Genomic DNA, 18,615 nt, shown 5'->3' on the forward strand with positions numbered 1-18,615 from the left:
AACCCATAGCCCTGTTGAGCAAGGTAACCACAAGCTATTGATGGGTAAAGGAATAGCTATCAATAGCTCACAATGACCTTGCAACCTATGGGTTGAGTAATTCCAGAGCTCTGCTTCAAGTTTTAAACAATGAATAAAAATCACATTAATTTTTAACACACTGAATTTGTTGTCTTGTGCATACTATACATCCATTGCATTAATATAACATCTGTGTCAGATGATCTTCAATCAGCAAATGATGTTTCATTAACAAAGTTCGGGAGGAGCACGTTCAAATAATCAATCAATCAACTCATCATCAAACAAATACCATGTCTACCCTATCAGCATGAGAGGAAGCATATATATTCACTCTGTCAACTCACCTAACATTCCTTGACAGTTTTCAGCATCCCTCCACCACCCCGACTCCTCACTCTTGTCTTGTTCTTTCACAGCCAGGAATACGGGAGGGGGTACTCTGGGTTCGGGCCGAATACTGAGCCCGGAGCCCTCTCCTCGGACAGCACGCCAAATACGCATTTATTCTATCGGACTTATTTGTAAGTGTGAACTCGTGAAATGGTATTCGTTTGTGAGTGTGACCTCCCTATTCTTCTGCATATCGCTGTTGTCAACCTTGGGACGTCGCCGCTGAACTTTTTTGACGGCGATCAGCTGTAAAATGGCTTGGTCCTGCTCGGTTTTCATTGACTTTGAATAAAACAATTGAAAGTTTTTCAAAAGATCCCCTGGGGTCAATGTGTCAGCGTGACAGAAGTTTGATGCTGTCGTGTGAGAACAAGCAACAGCCGGCATTTTTCCTCCTCCCAAGTGCCTCATCTTCTTAATCTCCTCACGTAAATGATTTGATTTCGATGCCTTGCGTTTCTTACCCACCGCAGAAACCACCACAGGTTCATCAATGCCGTCAAAATTATTCATTTTTGTGTTTGTTTGTTGATCGAAAAGTACAATGTAGATAAGAAAAACTAGGAAGCCGGGTGTATTTAAAGCGCCGCTGTTACTGTTTACAGTGCGTGGAATGGTGCGCTGTGATTGGACGGATGGCATTCTGCAGAGAAGGGAGACTGGCGTTTGTCGCGGTTTGGAAAGAAAGGGAGAAAACATGACTGAATAACACGCCGGATATCGCATTTTACGTAAAATTTAAAATTGACTTTTCAATACCGACCAGATACAATACTGATTTTTGTTTATCGCGTTTTGGAACCAAACTCTTCATATATATATATAATTATTATTATAGTATCATTAATCACAAAACAAATATATATATATGATCTTATTTCATATAATTTAATTTATGAAATCAAATGAAATTATAACATAATATATTTAAATATATATGTTTAAATAAATTCTAACATAATTAAATGAAAATAATTGAACAGTTAATAATTATTCATTTTTATTTATTATTTTGATATAATCTTAATAATATAATTTTTATTATAGAATTTTCTATTCAGATAAAAAAACAAAACAAATATGACAATACCATTCCCTTTATTAGAACATAACACACGGGTAAAAGATCAGTAATGACTATAATGACAACTAGAAAGCATGTTTATCCACATCACACATCAACTTATGCAGCCAATAAAAATGGATAATAGCTCTATAGTTTTCCAAAAAAGGAATCTGAGAAACCCTAGCAGGAATCTTTTGGTGTATTTGTGAAACTAACCGTGTCTCCAGCGGGACACTGCTGTTGAGAGCCCAACTGTCCTGGAGCTGGACGGATTCAGGGGTGGAGGGTCCATCTGCCAGGGCCGCGGTAGGTGCGTGGCTCTGCAGGTTCCGCCGGCTGGCATGGTTATTGCGATTGAGGGAATTAGCCGATGACTGGTGGTGGTTGTGCGGGGGAGGCAGAGGAGGTCGAAGGGAGGTCTGACTGTGATGACCGGATGCACCTGAAAGAGAGAGAGAAGAGAGATCAATCACAGAACATCTCTTCCTTTATGTTGCCTCATAGGATGCTGTCTGTAAAATGTTTTCAGACCACAGATTCGGAACATCAAGTTGTTCAGGTTACTTTGATTCAATGCAGCTGTAATCTGTTTACTGTTCTGTAGCCATGCGTGAAATGATTGTAACCCAAAGGAGGAGAGGTGAAATGCTAGACATTTTGCAACTGAGAGAAGGATCAATTATGGATAATAAGATAAGCAGACACAAAAAGAAGACTTTGATAAAATCTATTGCTAGGAGGAAAAATAAAACAAGTCTGGATTTTTATTAAACTGAATTCTCTGATTGAATTAGAATTTATTAGATTGAATTTGCGTTCTAGCTCCTGACATGCTTGCTACAAAAAAAAAAAAAAAAATTTTTTTTTGCTGTGAAATCTTCACTGATTTTTAGAAAGTAAAAGTAAGAATTTTTATATTGTTATTATATGAGATGAACATTTACTAGAACATTTACTCTGACAATAAATTAAATATGATACATCAGGCTTTTGAGGAATGTTTATTTGTACATCTTTGTACATTGATGATTGACTATAGAGCTTTGATCATTAAACTAAGCATTTAAATATCATCTTACTAAGACATATTATTAAGAGATGTAGCATGACAACTGATATTTATATGCACTTTATTTAAGTAGTCTGCTATTCTTTTGTAAAGATCTCATTTATTTACATTACAAGCTAGCAGAATGTCATCTTACTTCTTGCTAATTTAAATGTCAGCAACTTCACCAAATTGCTTCTTTTTGTTCATTATGGCCCTCTTATTATTGTTCCTTTTTTTTAAATAGATTTTTTTTCTGACTATTATTTCATGTTCATATGACTATTATTTCATATAACAATCTTCATAATACAAAATAACATAATGTAATGTATAATATAATATAAAAATACAATATAACCTAAATTATGAAACAAAACCTTCATAATTTAGAGACTTTACAATAATAATAAAAATAGCCTGCAGTGTTTTATGATTTAGGCATGGATAGGTGTTCATTTAATTAACTTATGAAAGAAAAATGTGTGATTGTCTCAGCCTGTTAACAACTGAGATGCATTGGAAGGTAAGATTTTTCACAGCACATAAATGAAAATATTTGCCCCACTTGACAGTCTCTGAACAAATAGTGCAGTCAAGCGTGCCTAGAGGTTTAACAGATGAGTCTCCATTCCTGAGTGTCAAATGTAAAAAATCAATTATCCACATGAACTACCACAAAAGGTCTGGGTTTATTTCTGTCATATATTCCACCTTTATTTGTTTTTCTTCGACGTAACGGTTGCAAACAACACAGCGAATATGATAATGCGCATTTCACACCCTCCGCCGCACCTCCCGACATCGGCGCATGAGGTAAACGGAAGCAAATTCTTCCAGGAGCCTGTGAAAAGAGGTGAAAGCAGGGGATTCAAAAGTGCCTTTGTGTCCCTTAAGAAGAGGTTCCGAGATGAAAGAGGATTTTAGACCAACGGGAGATCGGCTACGGTCTGAGGGCCAGGGCTGTGTAATCTCTCTACATGCAGTGTGTCAGAGCGCTCTAAAAACGGAGCGCGACAAAACCCGGCCGGGCACAAAGCCCTGCTCTCTCAGCTTACAGCACCAGAGGAACTCTGGAGGAACTCTCCGGCTCCAACAATGGTGCTCAAAACACTGGATTATCGCCTGATGACATGGCCATGAAAACCAGCCAGGCCACTCTCCACACACTGGAACAAAAGCATGGAGGAACTTGTGCTTTTATGGGCTCAAAGCGCTGCCACAACTGAGGCCTCATTCTTTGTTTTTTTCAAGGGGACCTGGCGTAGTCGGAGGAAATTGATGCGACAGGCGCAGAAGAAGCGCCCTGTGAATGGGAGCCTGTGACAGTGGCCTTCAATGGCCAAATGAAGGAGGGCGCTGGTGGGATTTTCTTCTCGTTCGCATGTGAGAACGGCTCGCCAGGGGTCTCAGTGTGAAGCGCTGCAATCACGGAGGGACAATGGGCCGCTCCTGCGCCTCCATTATACAGAATGTGGAGCTCACGGTGCACAGCCAGGGAACGGCGCTAAAGTCAGTACAGTAATGCAGAGATTACAGGCAACTACTGATATTAGCACAGAGTTACGGGAAAGAGCTTAAATACAAAATCTCTCAATGTAATGTGCACGTCGTACCCAAGCGGGAGGCAGAAGACAGGGGGTCGTTTGAGACGCCTGTGGAAACAGATATTGATTGTCAGGGTGTGTAGCTATGAATTTGCTGTCTGGAACTTTCCTCCAACGGATGATATGGCAATTTAATTGAACATAAACAAGTGGACTAGAGGTCGACCAATAGTGGATTCTGCCTAATACATATATCTAAAGAGCGAAACTATATAAATGACAGATTGATAATATGTCATATGAATATTGATAAAGTCCCGGCTTACGGACCTTTTCTGATTCTGTCCCCCTCACTCTCCCACTTCACTTCCTGTCTACTCTATACTATCCTGTCGCAATAAAGAAAAAATAATAATAATTATAATATGTTTTTAAAATGAATGATATGAATGAAAACTTAAGTCTTGTTTTTTCATGTTATTTTATAATAGTATTGTGCAGGGCCGTCGCTAGTGGGTTGAAAGGTGGTGACAATTATAGGGGCCCCCGCTGCCCAGGGGGGCAAAATGCAGCAGTTATACTATATAGGCCCCTGTTGTATGAATAATTCTAATATTTATATTAGTTGTATGCCTGAGATTTAAATGAAAACCACAAAAAACATGCAATTTGGTTAAATATTTTTTTCCAAATATCTGCTTCTCTTACCTCCCTAAAAATGGTTTAGTCTGATCTAAAGTATTTATTAATTATTCAGTCAGTGACAAACATCAGATGGACCCAATAAAATTGTAAGTCCCACCCCAGCTCATGAACAGAACCAATCAGAGTTGAGGCGGCAGTGCCTGAAGTTAACGATGAAGTTGGTGGAAGAGCAGGAGACTGACTGACTGAAAAATGTCGGGGAAAAAGAAAACATAAATCAGGGTACCAGAAACGCCATGAAAAGAAGGAGAGGGAGGCCAGGAGAGTTGTTGTATCCCAGATGATCAAGACGTTCTTAAAGACAGGTTGCACTGTTATTTCGCTGGGAATAAGAAAACTACCGTCTACAGCCAGCCGGGTACTGTCACTTTTAATTATCGCTGCGCACCACAATCGACCGAATGATTACATGGTCAAAATCCCTGTCTTTTTACAATATTGTAAAAAAAATTTTTACACGAGTCACGACGCATTGCATTATGCACCTGACCTGCCGGCTGATGATGTATTTATTACATCAAGAAAACACGAATACAACACACTGCACTTGGATGAATACATTCATTAGATTTATTTAATAATATTACCAGTTCCATATTATCTTTATTAAAAAATAAGACAATAAATGATTTTATTTTTTTAAATTGACTGCATTCTTGTCAATTTCTAAATGTTTACTTTTTGATTTATGAATTATAACAGACTGATGGGAAGAAAAAAAAACATTATTTTGCTGTTACTTTTTTAAAATTGGTTTTATTATTATTTAACAATTTCTTGCTTTTTGTTCGTTTTTATTAGTTGTAATTTTTATATAAACATTTAACTTTTAAAATAAAGGTTTTACAACAACATCACCATCTTCTGTTATATGTGGGCCTCCATGCTCATCTATTTACAGTATATAATATATGATCAATATTTTTTCAGGGGGCCCCGAATCCTCTAGCTACGGCCCTGGTATTGTGTATATTACACATGTTTCAGATTTATATAATTTACCATGCTCTTATGTTTCTTTATATGTAAATGTATTTTTTAAATAAAATTAAATAAATTAAATAAAAATACAAACTTTTGCCAATAACGATAGCTCCTATCAGCGCCAATTATTTGGTAAAACCATTATTCTAAACCTAAAGCACTGAGACAAAAAACAGTCAAAGGTGGTTCTTCTTTTCTCGCAATAAAGAAAATAACTAAAATTTCACCCTGGATTTCTGTTAAAAGTAAAATGGCTTTATTTGGGGCTGAGAAAGAATCCTTTTCATGACACAAGGTCACAGATTCTGCTTTGCTGCAGCTCGTTCCCTGTTAAAACTTCCGCTTCAACACGAGCTTCATAAAACCTTGATTTATTGGGACACAAAACAGCTGTGAAGCTATTCTGTCCTCCACTACTGACATCCATTTATTTCCTACCAGCCTCCATCACTCTCTCTTTTCACAAGGCTGTTTCTCTTTCTCCCTCAGCTTTCCGTTCTTAACCATTTAGCAGTGTTTATGAATAATTGAGTTTTGATTCAGCGAGCAAACGGCGGAGGCAGACAAAATAGTCGACAAGCAACACAGGGAAAGCGGCTATGTGGGCTCAGAAAAGGCCTATTCGCCTGGTTTGAAACTTCCTGCTCTTCCTGCCAGCCTGTCCTTTTCTAAAAAAAAAGAAAACAAAAAGACACATTTACATTCAAGGCATATGAATGAGAAACTGCTATGAAGATATAGTGGAGAATATAATTTATTTCCAGCTTCCTCTGTCTAGTTACATGAGCGTTGTGCGGAAATCAAGCTAAATAATATAGAAAGTGTGTCTGCGTTGCCACGCCCCCAGGCACACACACACACACACAGAGAGAGAGAGAGAGAGAGAAAGAGAGAGAGAGAGAGAGAGATGATATCTACCTAGTTTCAGTTACTTTTACTGAACCAGTAACAAGAGAAGACCATTTTCAAAAATATTTTAGGTCTGCTGTTGGACAGTCTCAGCCCAAACTCATGCCATTGGTTGAAACTACCTTGTATGGATTATTATTATTTTTAATATTTATAATTTTGTTGTCATTTCTATTTATTTAGTATAATTACTTTATTTATAGTTGTCTTTGCACATTAAGTTGGTATATAAACAATTTTAGCATTGAAAAAAATACACCAGCTTTAACTACATCATTAGTAAAAAAGAGTGTAAAAAGAAACAGTAAGAGAAAGACAGATGCGATAGAGAGTAAACGGGCCAGAAGAAATGAGATGGTGCTGGTGAGACAGGCGGAGGAATGGAGGAAGAGACATGGGACAACAGCTCTGCGTGGCAGCTTCTTGTTTCCAGCGCATGGCAATGGTAAAATTACTGCAGCCAAGCTTTGCTAGGCTATAGGCCATGCCATGACAGGGATTAAAATAAATTGCCCAACATGAGCGGTGGGAACGGTGGAAAAACAATAGGAGTAAAAGCATAAATGTCAATTTGGAATGATAAAAGACACAATCTAAATGTGGCAGGAGGAGCCTGGAGACAGAGCGGGGGTAATTGAGCTCTGTGCTATAGAGTTGAGTGTTTACAAAAAAGAGAGGGAAAGAAAAAGAAAAGGAGAGAGCTATGAGGTGTCATGATTGGTGGCCAACCACCTTCTGTCTTTCATCCATCCTCAGACTAATTCTCCACGCACCAACCGCCGTTTTTTTCTTTCCCTCGCTCGACAGATCTGGCTAGACGGTATATGACAACCAACAATATTTCAGAGGTCTACTGAGTGGGAGTATGGGAACCTTGTCAACAACATGTTCACACTTTCATTTGAAGGTATGAACACAGAACGTGTGGACACAGAACTAATATATGAAACAGTAATTACAAAACATATAAAAATAAGTGTGACTGCAGTTCATTTGGAACTGAGCACTACACAGTTATAGCACACACTGCCTTTGGAGCTGAGCCAAAAACATGGCCCTACTGCAGTGGTTCTCAAAGTGTGGGGCGCGCCCTCCGGGGGTGTTGGGCACACAGGTACTGCAGGGGCGGGGGCGCGGCAGATCAGCAAAAAAAAGGAAAGAAAACGGCCGTTGCAACGGCATTCAAGTGCGTGAATAGAGGTTGGCGCTCTGCCTTTATAAAGCGCCACTGAACGCCAATTCCACTGAATCGCTCTTCTTCAGACCATTGGATTGTCACCGTCTGAACAAGCCCAACAGAAGTTCCTCTCCATAGAAAAGCACCTCTTCAGCAGTCCCCATCACAAGCTGTAGATTTTTTAAAGGTTTAATGGGGGGCGGTGACCAAAAAATTTGAGAACCCCTGCCCTATTGTCATGTCATGATGCAACTAATGTATTTTCCTAGAAATTCAACCATAAATGGTTTATACACTGCCATTCAAAAGTTTGGGATCAATAAGATTTTCTTTTATTCAGAAAAGATGCATTAAACTAATCAAAAATCTTTTTTCATATTTCAAATAAATGCGGTCTCTTCAGTCTTTCTATTCGTCAAAGAATCCTATATCAAAAAATGAATCATGGTTTCCACAAAAATATTAAGCAGCGCAACTGTTTTCAACATTGATAATAATAAGAAATGTTTCTTGAGCATATTTAAATGTTAATTGTAATAATATTTTACAGTATTACAGTTATTGCTGTATTTTTGATCAAATAAATGCAGCGTTGGTGAGCATACAGTAAGATATTACAAAAAAACAATCTTACGACCCCAAATCTTTGAACAGTAGTCTTTATCAAATTACACTGTGGTAATGATTCTGTTCATATTTTACAAATGACAGGAACTTCATCTCATTTAATTACTTTTCTTTTTATATTTGGAAGTTGATTGACACAAAAACCAAAAACATACAATTATTTTGAATTATCAGTCAGGCTGATGCCTGTATAAAATATCTGTATAAAAACATGTAAAAATTAGTATGTGCAATATAAAATCTTATAATTATTCAACATCTAAAAAAATCAACACTAAATTATAAAACTGCTAAATTATGACAGGACGAGCATCATGACCGTGACCTAGTTTGACAAGCATAAACAACGAAACTGACTGCCTGTCAATATTCCCTTTAATAACAAGTTCTCAAGCTCTCACGTGTAAAGTGTAACGTTTTTCCCACTAATACATCTACAGTGGCAGTGTTCCCACACTTTCTGACCAATTAATTGTTCATTTTAAATACAATACACTGTCTTGACATATCAAGCGGTTTTATTCTCAATAAAAGTCAAATCTGCATGCAGAGAGATAACAGTGAGATCAGCTGATGTCTCCCTCCTGTGTTATTAAAGAACTGAGAATCCAGAATGGACAGAAATAGCTCAGTCCTTCTCCACCTTAGCTCTAGGATTTAAAGCTGAAATGTGTCCTTTTTAGATACTGAAATACTTTCTCCTATTCCAGTTTAATTAACAGCTACAATATACATTTTGTAGTTAAAAGGATATTTTACCTAAAAATATAATTTTGTCATCATTTACTCGCCCTCATCTCTAAACCTGAATGAATTTCTTTCTTCTTTTATTTTTTAAATATTGCAGATATTTTGAAAAAAAAAAACATTTTTTTTTTTTGTCAATTGTCACCAAAACTGTTTAGTTAGCAACATTGCTCAAAATATCTTCATTTTTGGGTGAACTGTCCTTTTGATTTCCCCCAAAAGTGTAAACACTATTGTCAATATCATATTCATTATCGCTATCCAATTAAGCCTTACACTGTAGCTAAGCCAATGGTGTGAGTTTGGGGTGGAGACATCTTTCAGCCTGACCAATGACTGATGGAGGAACTGTTTAAAAAATAATAATAATAATATAAGTGAGTGAAAGAGAGAAAGAAAGTTCATCACTATTCTGAACACATTGTTTGGTCAGTCTCAGACACTTGCCACCACTAATTAGGGAGTAATAACATCCTACTCTGATTACAAATGTCACCCAAACGCATCCTCAACACGTTCACGAATGCATCACAATTACATTCATTATATCACTAATGTTTAGGTCGCCTAATATACAATTTATTCAGATGCTTGACTGACACAAATGAAACCGTTTTATTTGTCTCACAGCCGAGAAAGGAGAGCTCAAACATTCAAGTCATAACACAAACCTCCACCAATTTCCTTATTATAATTTTTTTCCCACAGTCAAGACACTCCAGAAATAGCAAAAAAAAAAAAAAGCACAACACAGAAACCACATATGAATAATTTATCTGCGGCATTAGCACGCTAAGAGCAAAGCTCTTTCCAGGAGCTGTGAGCGTCGAGCCGCACGGAGGGCTGAAAACTGGGTGAACAGGATGACTCGACAGGGAGAGGATGACAGAGGAAGGAAGGACAGAGAGGAAAGGAACTGGCGGAGGAGGGAGCGGCTGAGGGAGAGAGGGAAGGGAAAAAGAGCAAGTGAACTGACAAGACAGGTCTCCCAGACGCAGGTTAAGCTCTGGTTCCCGAGCACACCTCGCCCGTGTGGATGACACCTCTGAGACTGAGAGGCTTGAGCAAGACCCGTCTCACTGCAGCATAATCACACACACACACACACGCACGCCGAGAAGAAGAACATCAGTGCATACCAATGACTCTTGCTTCAGGGGTGGGAGTGAGCATTGCTGCCACCTCAGACCTGTGCTGTATGTTGAACAGCTTGTCATGGCCGTGCTGATACAACATATCAGTATTGACCAATATCAGGTTTTTTATATACAGTATATCAGTATTAGGCCTAGACAGAAACTTTTATGGCTTATTTATTTATTCATTTCACTCCTTTTCAGTGCTAGGTATAAAAATGACAAAATGATTAATCTGTACCATTGAACATTATGCATCATAGACATTTTGGCAGATACAATAGCATTTTTATTACAGCCAATTCATAATATAATTATTAATATTAACAACTAGTATGACGGATATTGCGCATCAAAACCACATTTACATGCATATATTAAAGTTAAATAAAATATATGCATTATTTTTAAAATCTTTTATTTTATTATGCATACAGTATATTTGATATATTTGCTTGAATTTTGCATGATAAAAAAAATATATATATATTTTTTTTTAACAACCAGGAATATATTTGATTTAACTTAAATATGCAAAAAAAAGTTGTTTTGATGTGCAACCATCATACTAGTTAATAATATTAATAATTATATAATAATTAAAAAGCTACTTTATTTGCTAAAATGTCTATATTGTTGCATAACATACAAGAGAAAATAATAAAGTAATTTATAAACCTGTTTTTTTGTGTTTTTTACACAAATCAACCATCATACTAGTTATCATCTAAAACATGAAAAAAAAGATCAGCTATCATATCTGCCAAATGAACATTAAAAAAAGAATAGTCAGCACAGAGATAATGCCGTTTCCTGTACTCATGATGAATTGTGATAATTCACACATTCTTAGAGCTCACCGTGATTTAAGTTTACAGAGGAGGAATAAAACAGTTCTGCATGATCGCCTGTATATTAAATATCTGCAAGTGTTTCACATGCACACAGGAGTAATGTGACTGTCTGGTGTCATGTAATGAACCTTCATTATGAAAGGATTACTGAATATAAAAAGCAAACATCTGTGGTAAATAATCCCACTTTTCTTAAACAAAGATAGGCCTGTAATTTCACTTCTCTAAAATGATGACCCATTTCAGAAGCCGCTGCAGATAAGATATGATCCGTATTATTTCTGCTATGCTGACTGATTAAAAAAAAATGACTGATATAAATATCAAAGGTTTTTCTCATTCTGCATGTTTTCAAAGAGTGTTGAAAGACTCATAGTTAATTAACACTCTTAACTTAAAAAGGTGTCAAAGCTTGATGTTAATATATTTGAACTGGAATCACCACAGCCTTCATAATTCAATTAAACAGATAATTGTTTGTTTGCTAGGTTGTGTAGAACACAATATATCTTTCCCATGATCCTGCATCAGGTTTCATTATGTATGAACAAAAATATTTTTCAATCTGATTCAATAAATCATACATTTTAATAAAAGATTTTCTGTGTAGAAATAAATAAAAAATGCCTAATATTTTCATACTCATGTGGTGAATAATTACAATCTCACGCTATTTGATTAATTGCCCAGATGTAACAATTATTTGAATATAATTATAAAGCATTATTCTAAAAATCCAGTTGCTCTGATAATGCCAGTGAAGTATCTACTTAATGTATTACAACAGATTAGAGTACAATAGGTTAAGCACACACAGGAAAAAAGGTTTTGAATGTAAAATGTGTATATACCGTTACTACTGAGCAAAAAGAATCCCTAATTAAAACCCACTAGGTATAAACACACACACACACACACACACACACACAAATTAATTACATGCATTTATGTGGTATGATAATATGAAAAAAAAAAAAAAAGGGGGGGTGGGGGGGTGGGGGGGGTGGACTAAAAAACATTGCATTAGTGTGAAATGATGTGCCATTACTCACACATACATGCATAGAAAAACGGTAATACAACATATCAGTATTGAACAATATCAGTTTTGTTTTAAATATCAGTATTAGACAGAGACTTTTATGGCTTATTTATTCATTTATTTATTGCTAGGTATAAAAATTAAACAAATTATTTATCTGTACCTTTGAACATTATGCATCATACAAATTTTGGCAGATACAATAGCATTTTTATTACAGCCAATTCATTATTATATATTTATTAATATTAACAACCAGTATGATGGTTGCACATCAAAATCACTTTTTTCGTGCATATATATGTAAGGTAAATATATATGCATGATTATTACATTCCATGTGGTATTATATTATAATAAATAAACAATTTGGGGGGGGGGGGGGGGGGGGGGCAAGAAAAACAAAAAAACAAGAACATTGCATTATTGTGAAATGATGTGCCATTTCACTGTGGGTTAAAAAAAATAAAACCACACACCAGAAACACAAACCTTTGGAAACTACAATACTAAATCTATTATAGGTGTCTTCATGAATGATGTGTTATGTTTTAAACAAATTACTTTGAATGCACAGGTAAGAAATAAGAAAAAAATCTGAAATGTAGAAATGTATTTAAATAAATCTTTAAAGCTCTCTCTCTCACACACACACACACACACACACACACACACACACACACATTTTTTCACATTTAAGTTAAGAAACAGATTTCACAAAAGTCAAGGACATTTTTTGTTGTTGTTTGGAGGCAAAAAAAAAATATACTACTTATTACTAATAATAGTTTTAGCATATTAATACAAATGAAATATTTTAGGCAAAAATGACAAAAAGGTTATCAGAGAAATCAGTAGGATCTCTTTCATCCAAGGTTAACAATTTAAGCAGCATTGTGTTTTAGGTCAAGAGGTTACGGAAAACAGGAGGATTGTCAGTACAAGCGTATGGAGAGAAAAAAAGAAAGCGATAAAAAGAGAGAGATTGGCAGAGAAAGCAAAAGCGCTGTTGCGAGCCGAGGGTGTCGGGCTAGAATCGTCTCAGATCTCTTTCCCCTGACAGACTACTGACTGAACTCAAACACACCCGTTTACATGAACACATACCTGTGCCAAACGCCCATGCTTTTTATAACAGAGCATATTACAAAATGTTGTTGACAAAATGTTGACAAAAATATATTGACAAAATGTCAAATTTATTTGTAATCTATTATTGATATATTTGTTATTTATATTTTTAAATCTGTTGGATGAGTGTAAATTATAATACGAACCAAGCGCTTAAATATTTGTGATCAAAATAGGCAAAGAGCTCACCTGACCCGTGGCTCTCAGCTGAACGGTTCTGACCAAAAAAAAAAATAATAATTGGTGGTGTTCTGATAGGCTTTCTAACAGCAGGGGGAAACAATGCTGAATGCAAATGCAAACACAGAAGGGTTGTGTGTGCCCTCATCCTTTAAAAAAAGAGCAACAACTGTGCAAGGTAATAAAAGATACGACAGAAACTGGACTTGTAACGAGAATAACACTGTTTGTGCTGAACACAATGTGTTTGTACAATTAATTATTAGCTGCAGGGAATATGAAACCTTTGAAATAATTTTAGTATTTTTATAAAATTTTAAATTTGTCCATCCAGCATTGGTAGTGTTAATCATATTGTGTACAGTTATATGAATAAATCTAATTTTAGGTAAATTTACGTTTACTCTTGTAAACATGACATCCAATTTATAAACACAGATATCTAGATAATACAACTAATTCAACAGATTCTTAAAGAATCAGATTTTTATTCATATTAGTCCCTGCTTCAGTTGTGCATGAACAATCATTTTATTTTGAAAGAAAAATGTTTTTCATATTTCAAAATGTAAAAAAAATGATCAGCCTCACCAAAATCAATACTGTATGATAATATCATTGCTTAGTTTTCATTTACCAGTACAATCCCTGTTCATAAAGTCAAGTTTTACAATTATTTCTGGTTCTATTTTAGTTAGAAATACATTCCATAATAGAAGTTAAATGTATTATGAACACAGTTTTATCTTGCCTTTAAAGAACAGGATAATAATAACCTTAATCTAATTTACACCCTATTCCTAAAATCTGGGTTATGGCAACGGGAAAGCCTTGTACAGGACGGTTCAGTGTCGTAGTGTTGCTTTTGATGATGATGGCAGGGTGTTGGATAAGATGGAGAATGCGGCAGCGCAGTGAGACGCTCTTACCGATGGTGGGGGGCTGTGCACGGAGCAGGTAGGAGTTGGGGGAGAACTCGTCGTCAGGAGGGGGGTCCAGTATGGCATGGGATGAGCCGTTGTCCAAAAGGGGCATCTGACACTCCCTGATGGAGATGGCGGCCTGGTGCAGGGGGGCGGAGGGGGGAGGAGGGGCTGGGGGAAGCAGACTGGATGAAGGCGTGGGAGGGAGGGGGCGACCTGAAGGGGACACACACACACACACACACACACACACACACAGTGGGAAAAGTGTGTTACTTTATGGAGTGAAGTTGGTGCTGTTTGATGAAATTACAACAAACTAAAGTGAATCACAACCATTTTTTTCCCTCCATTTCACAGTTATATTTTGAGACAAAATAATTTATCCATGACTGCTGGCAGCCTTTTGAAATGTGTGTGTGTATCAATTCCTGAAAGACGCTACAAACAGACATTAGCTATGTTTCCATCCAAAGTTGTGAATTTACCTTGTGCACAAAATTGGAATATCGAATAAAACACTTTCTCCTTCCAGTGAGCCGAAAAGTACAAAATTGTCACTTCTTGATAAACTGCCGCTTAATATCACTAAGAAAAATGCTGCAGTAGGAGAAGCCACTGTATAAAATAATTTCATATATAATAAATGATTTGCGCTTCAGAGCGCACAGATGAAACGCAATAAAGTTATCTTGCTTTGGAGGCAGATGCTGCTGTCCAGTTCTGGGAGGTTATTACACTGAACCTCTTTGATGGCATTTCAGAACAACCAAAACAGCATTTCAGATGCTGTGCAACGAGATCGGTCCACTGGTTTGTCCATATGTCGTCCCATCGCAAAGTCACATGTCTTCTTTGATGTGCATTGAGGAATTTATTCGGTAAATGTGTTCCATAAATGTAGTTTATGTGCATGTTTTCATATAGAATAAAAGTTTATCCGACTCAATTGAGCGCATAAGTTTCTTATGTGCATTTTTAGAATTTATGCACATTTTGACATTTCCATCCAGTGTTTTTTTAATGCGATATCCCAAAATGCGCATAAAAATAGATAGATGGAAACATAGCTATTGGTGCTCGAGGAGACTGAGAATATTGAGAACGAAGGGCATGTAACCTTTTGAATAAAATAATTAGTTTATTTATTTAAAAAAGGGAGTAGGAAACCAATGAGAGCAGGACTGTACAGTATGTGCAGCATGAATCCAACAGCACTGATTTTAGATGGCAACACTCTGATTCTAAACAATTTCTTTCACATATGTTTGTTCTGTGGATTTTCAATCTCTTCACAAAGTAAACTCTGACACGAGTTCTACAAAAAGGAGACAGGCAGACAAAAGAAAACATAAATGAAAACTCAGAAATGGAGCATTGAAATACAAGATAGAGATACATCAAAACCAGCAGCTTGTAGAATCAATGCCACATTGAAAAGCGAGAATTGTGAAGCTTTGAGACGCTCTAAAAAACCTTCAACTCAAAAAACCCTGGTCTGAAAGGAGGTCAGCTTTGATGTGGCTTTTAAATTAATGAACAGGCTACATACAGATAGAATATATGGACGTATGTATGCAGTAGGGATGTGCAATGTAGCGAAAGTACTGTATAAAATTCAATATCTTGAAAAATGTTACAATATTTATATATTTGCACTTCATTGGCTTAAAATATATATTTTTTTTTCATTAAGAGGACGCATTTAAACCAAACGAGCACTGTAGCCAAGTAGATTTTGCATTTAAAATAAATATTAAAAAAAATTAAGAATAACCAAGCCACGTTTTCCTGATTTTTATTAATAAATGAATCAAAAAATATATTTAATAATTTCAATATATTCAATTCAATATATATAATTTAAATTAAATTATGTGCATCAATTTAAGAACACACTGTAATAACTGGCAACATTTACGTACAAAAACAACACTTTTTATGCAAAGATCTCTGAATCGATCAACTAAAAACATATCAACTCTAACACTGTTTTTATTAAGTAACAGCTGAGATGCTATTAATAGTCATCTTACCTAGACAAATAAAAAAACAATAAAATCATCACAATAATGAGTATGATGGTTAATTTCATACAAAATTGTTGTGAATATATTATGAATCTTCAATAGGATGACGACATCAAGCTGTAAAACGCTGCAGTGGTTTTCTCATTTGGATGGCCATGGTGATGACACAACAAGCAGAGAAAGGGATTCAGATACATGATCAGACCATCAAGCACATGCTGGGTTTGTGATTGGGAGCAAGGCCAGCTGATATATTCTGGACATTTTACCACCCCATGCTATCTGCACTCGTGTGCAGCCAACGGTCAAAAGAACTGCTATGCTGGAGTGGAACTGTGTCATCGGGACTCTCCATGTCATGTCTACAGTGACTAATTTAATCAATTCCTCTCTCCGTATCTATGACAGCATTCAGCCCTGCTGTGGACATAACGCACACACACACACACACACACACACACACGCACACACACACACACACACACACATGCACACATTGTGTTTTCATATTTTATGGGGACTTTCATAGACATAATGGTTTTTATGCTGAACAAACTGTATATTCTATCCCCTACACTAACCCTACACCTAAACCTTCCCATCACTGAAAACGTTCTGTATTTTTACATTTTCAAAAAACTTCACTTAGTGTGATTTATAAGTTGTTTCCCTCATGAGGACCAAAACATTTCCCCACAAGGACAAGGGTTTCGGATATTGCCATCTTTGTGGACACACATACACATACTCCAAATGTAATGGCTCTCATTCACAACAAATTATTAACAAGTGTTCTTTCTTACTGCTGTGTAAATGTTCTCGCACAGAAAAAAGGGCCATTTGTTCTTACCCTATTTATAATATTTGTGAATGTGGACTTAATACAGGAATTCCTACACTTTTTTGTCAAATAACCCCTTTAACCTAAAATATTTTCTTGAAGTACCCCCTGAAAATGTAAGTTAATATTTATCACGTTCACAGTTCCCTGGTGTCGTTTAATGGTCACATTGACATGCAGGTAAACAAAAATATAATTACTTTTTATTTGATTATTTTTTACTTTTATTTTAAATTTTTCTTATTTTAAAACTATTTATTTCATTCCACATTGTTTTGAGTAATGAATTATTATCCAAAACCTGGCTTAATAAATATAATAATTTTTACAGAAATAATAATAAGCGATTATGTCAAACTACACAATAAGTTTCCATTCCATTCTTTAAATGAGTCTTTTATGTCAGGACTGTTAAATCAACCTGACATTTTTGCCTTCATGCCCAAAAAATATCAAATTAATTTTAATTAAGGTATTACATTATACCAAGTTATAATATATTAAAAAGATAGTATGTTTATACACTGAAAGGTTTGTATGTATCTGAATTGCATTGTTTTATGTATTTTTTAATGAACAGATGCAGGCAAAAAAATGTGCGTCATATAATTAACTCAGTGTTAACTCGAGTGTTAAGTGTTAACTCAGTGATGAATCACGATTTCTACACGAAAACGTATTTGTGCGTATACCCGGTCACAGTGATTTTGCCAAGTAAGACATGTTCTGGGAACAATGTATTTTGATCAGCAGGAAATGAATAACAATGATGTAGAAGCACCAAACCCTGGTTGTTAAACTTGACATAAACTTCTGTCAAATCTGATTGGTTTATTGGAATGTTGTTCCAGCATCAACAAAGATGTTGATCCAGAAACATGCACTTGGTGAAATCATGTTCACCGCGTATACGCCTTGTCCCACTGTTATTATGATTTAACATCCTTTTTCAGATGAGTGGACGAGAATGAGAAAATCTGCAGTGGCACTTTATTGTCTACCATCAAAGGAGGAAAGATGGGAGAGGACGCAGTCCAACTGTGGGAAAAAGAGTGACAAATCACACCGCAACAAGCGCAATTTATCACTCACCACACTCCTTTATCTGTCGGGTACACAGAGCAGACACCTGTGGCAGACCAGGAGACAACAGCACACACACACAAGAGCTGCAAACCACACACACACACACACACAGATCTTGTTGCCTTTAGCTGTCCTCTGTGAGTGTGAGTTAGCAGGTCTTCAAACTGG

General features: G+C 36.2%; 1 protein-coding gene across 3 annotated transcripts in view; it reads right to left on the reverse strand.

Annotated features, from left to right (window-relative positions):
- tenm2b (teneurin transmembrane protein 2b) overlaps positions 1-18,615 on the reverse strand; it is a 256,831-nt gene that overhangs the window by 65,056 nt on the left and 173,160 nt on the right. For 2 of the 3 annotated variants that reach the window (XM_084137419.1, XM_084137421.1), the window contains one exon: positions 1,697-1,922. In XM_084137419.1, the coding sequence (XP_083993545.1) occupies positions 1,697-1,922 (226 nt within the window). Of the gene's footprint in view, positions 1-1,696; positions 1,923-14,496; positions 14,707-18,615 lie in introns of all 3 variants that reach the window. The other variant, XM_084137420.1, reaches the window with a different exon arrangement.

This window comes from Abramis brama (assembly GCF_963993115.1).
Source record: "Abramis brama genome assembly, chromosome: 15".
NCBI lineage: Eukaryota > Metazoa > Chordata > Actinopteri > Cypriniformes > Leuciscidae > Abramis > Abramis brama.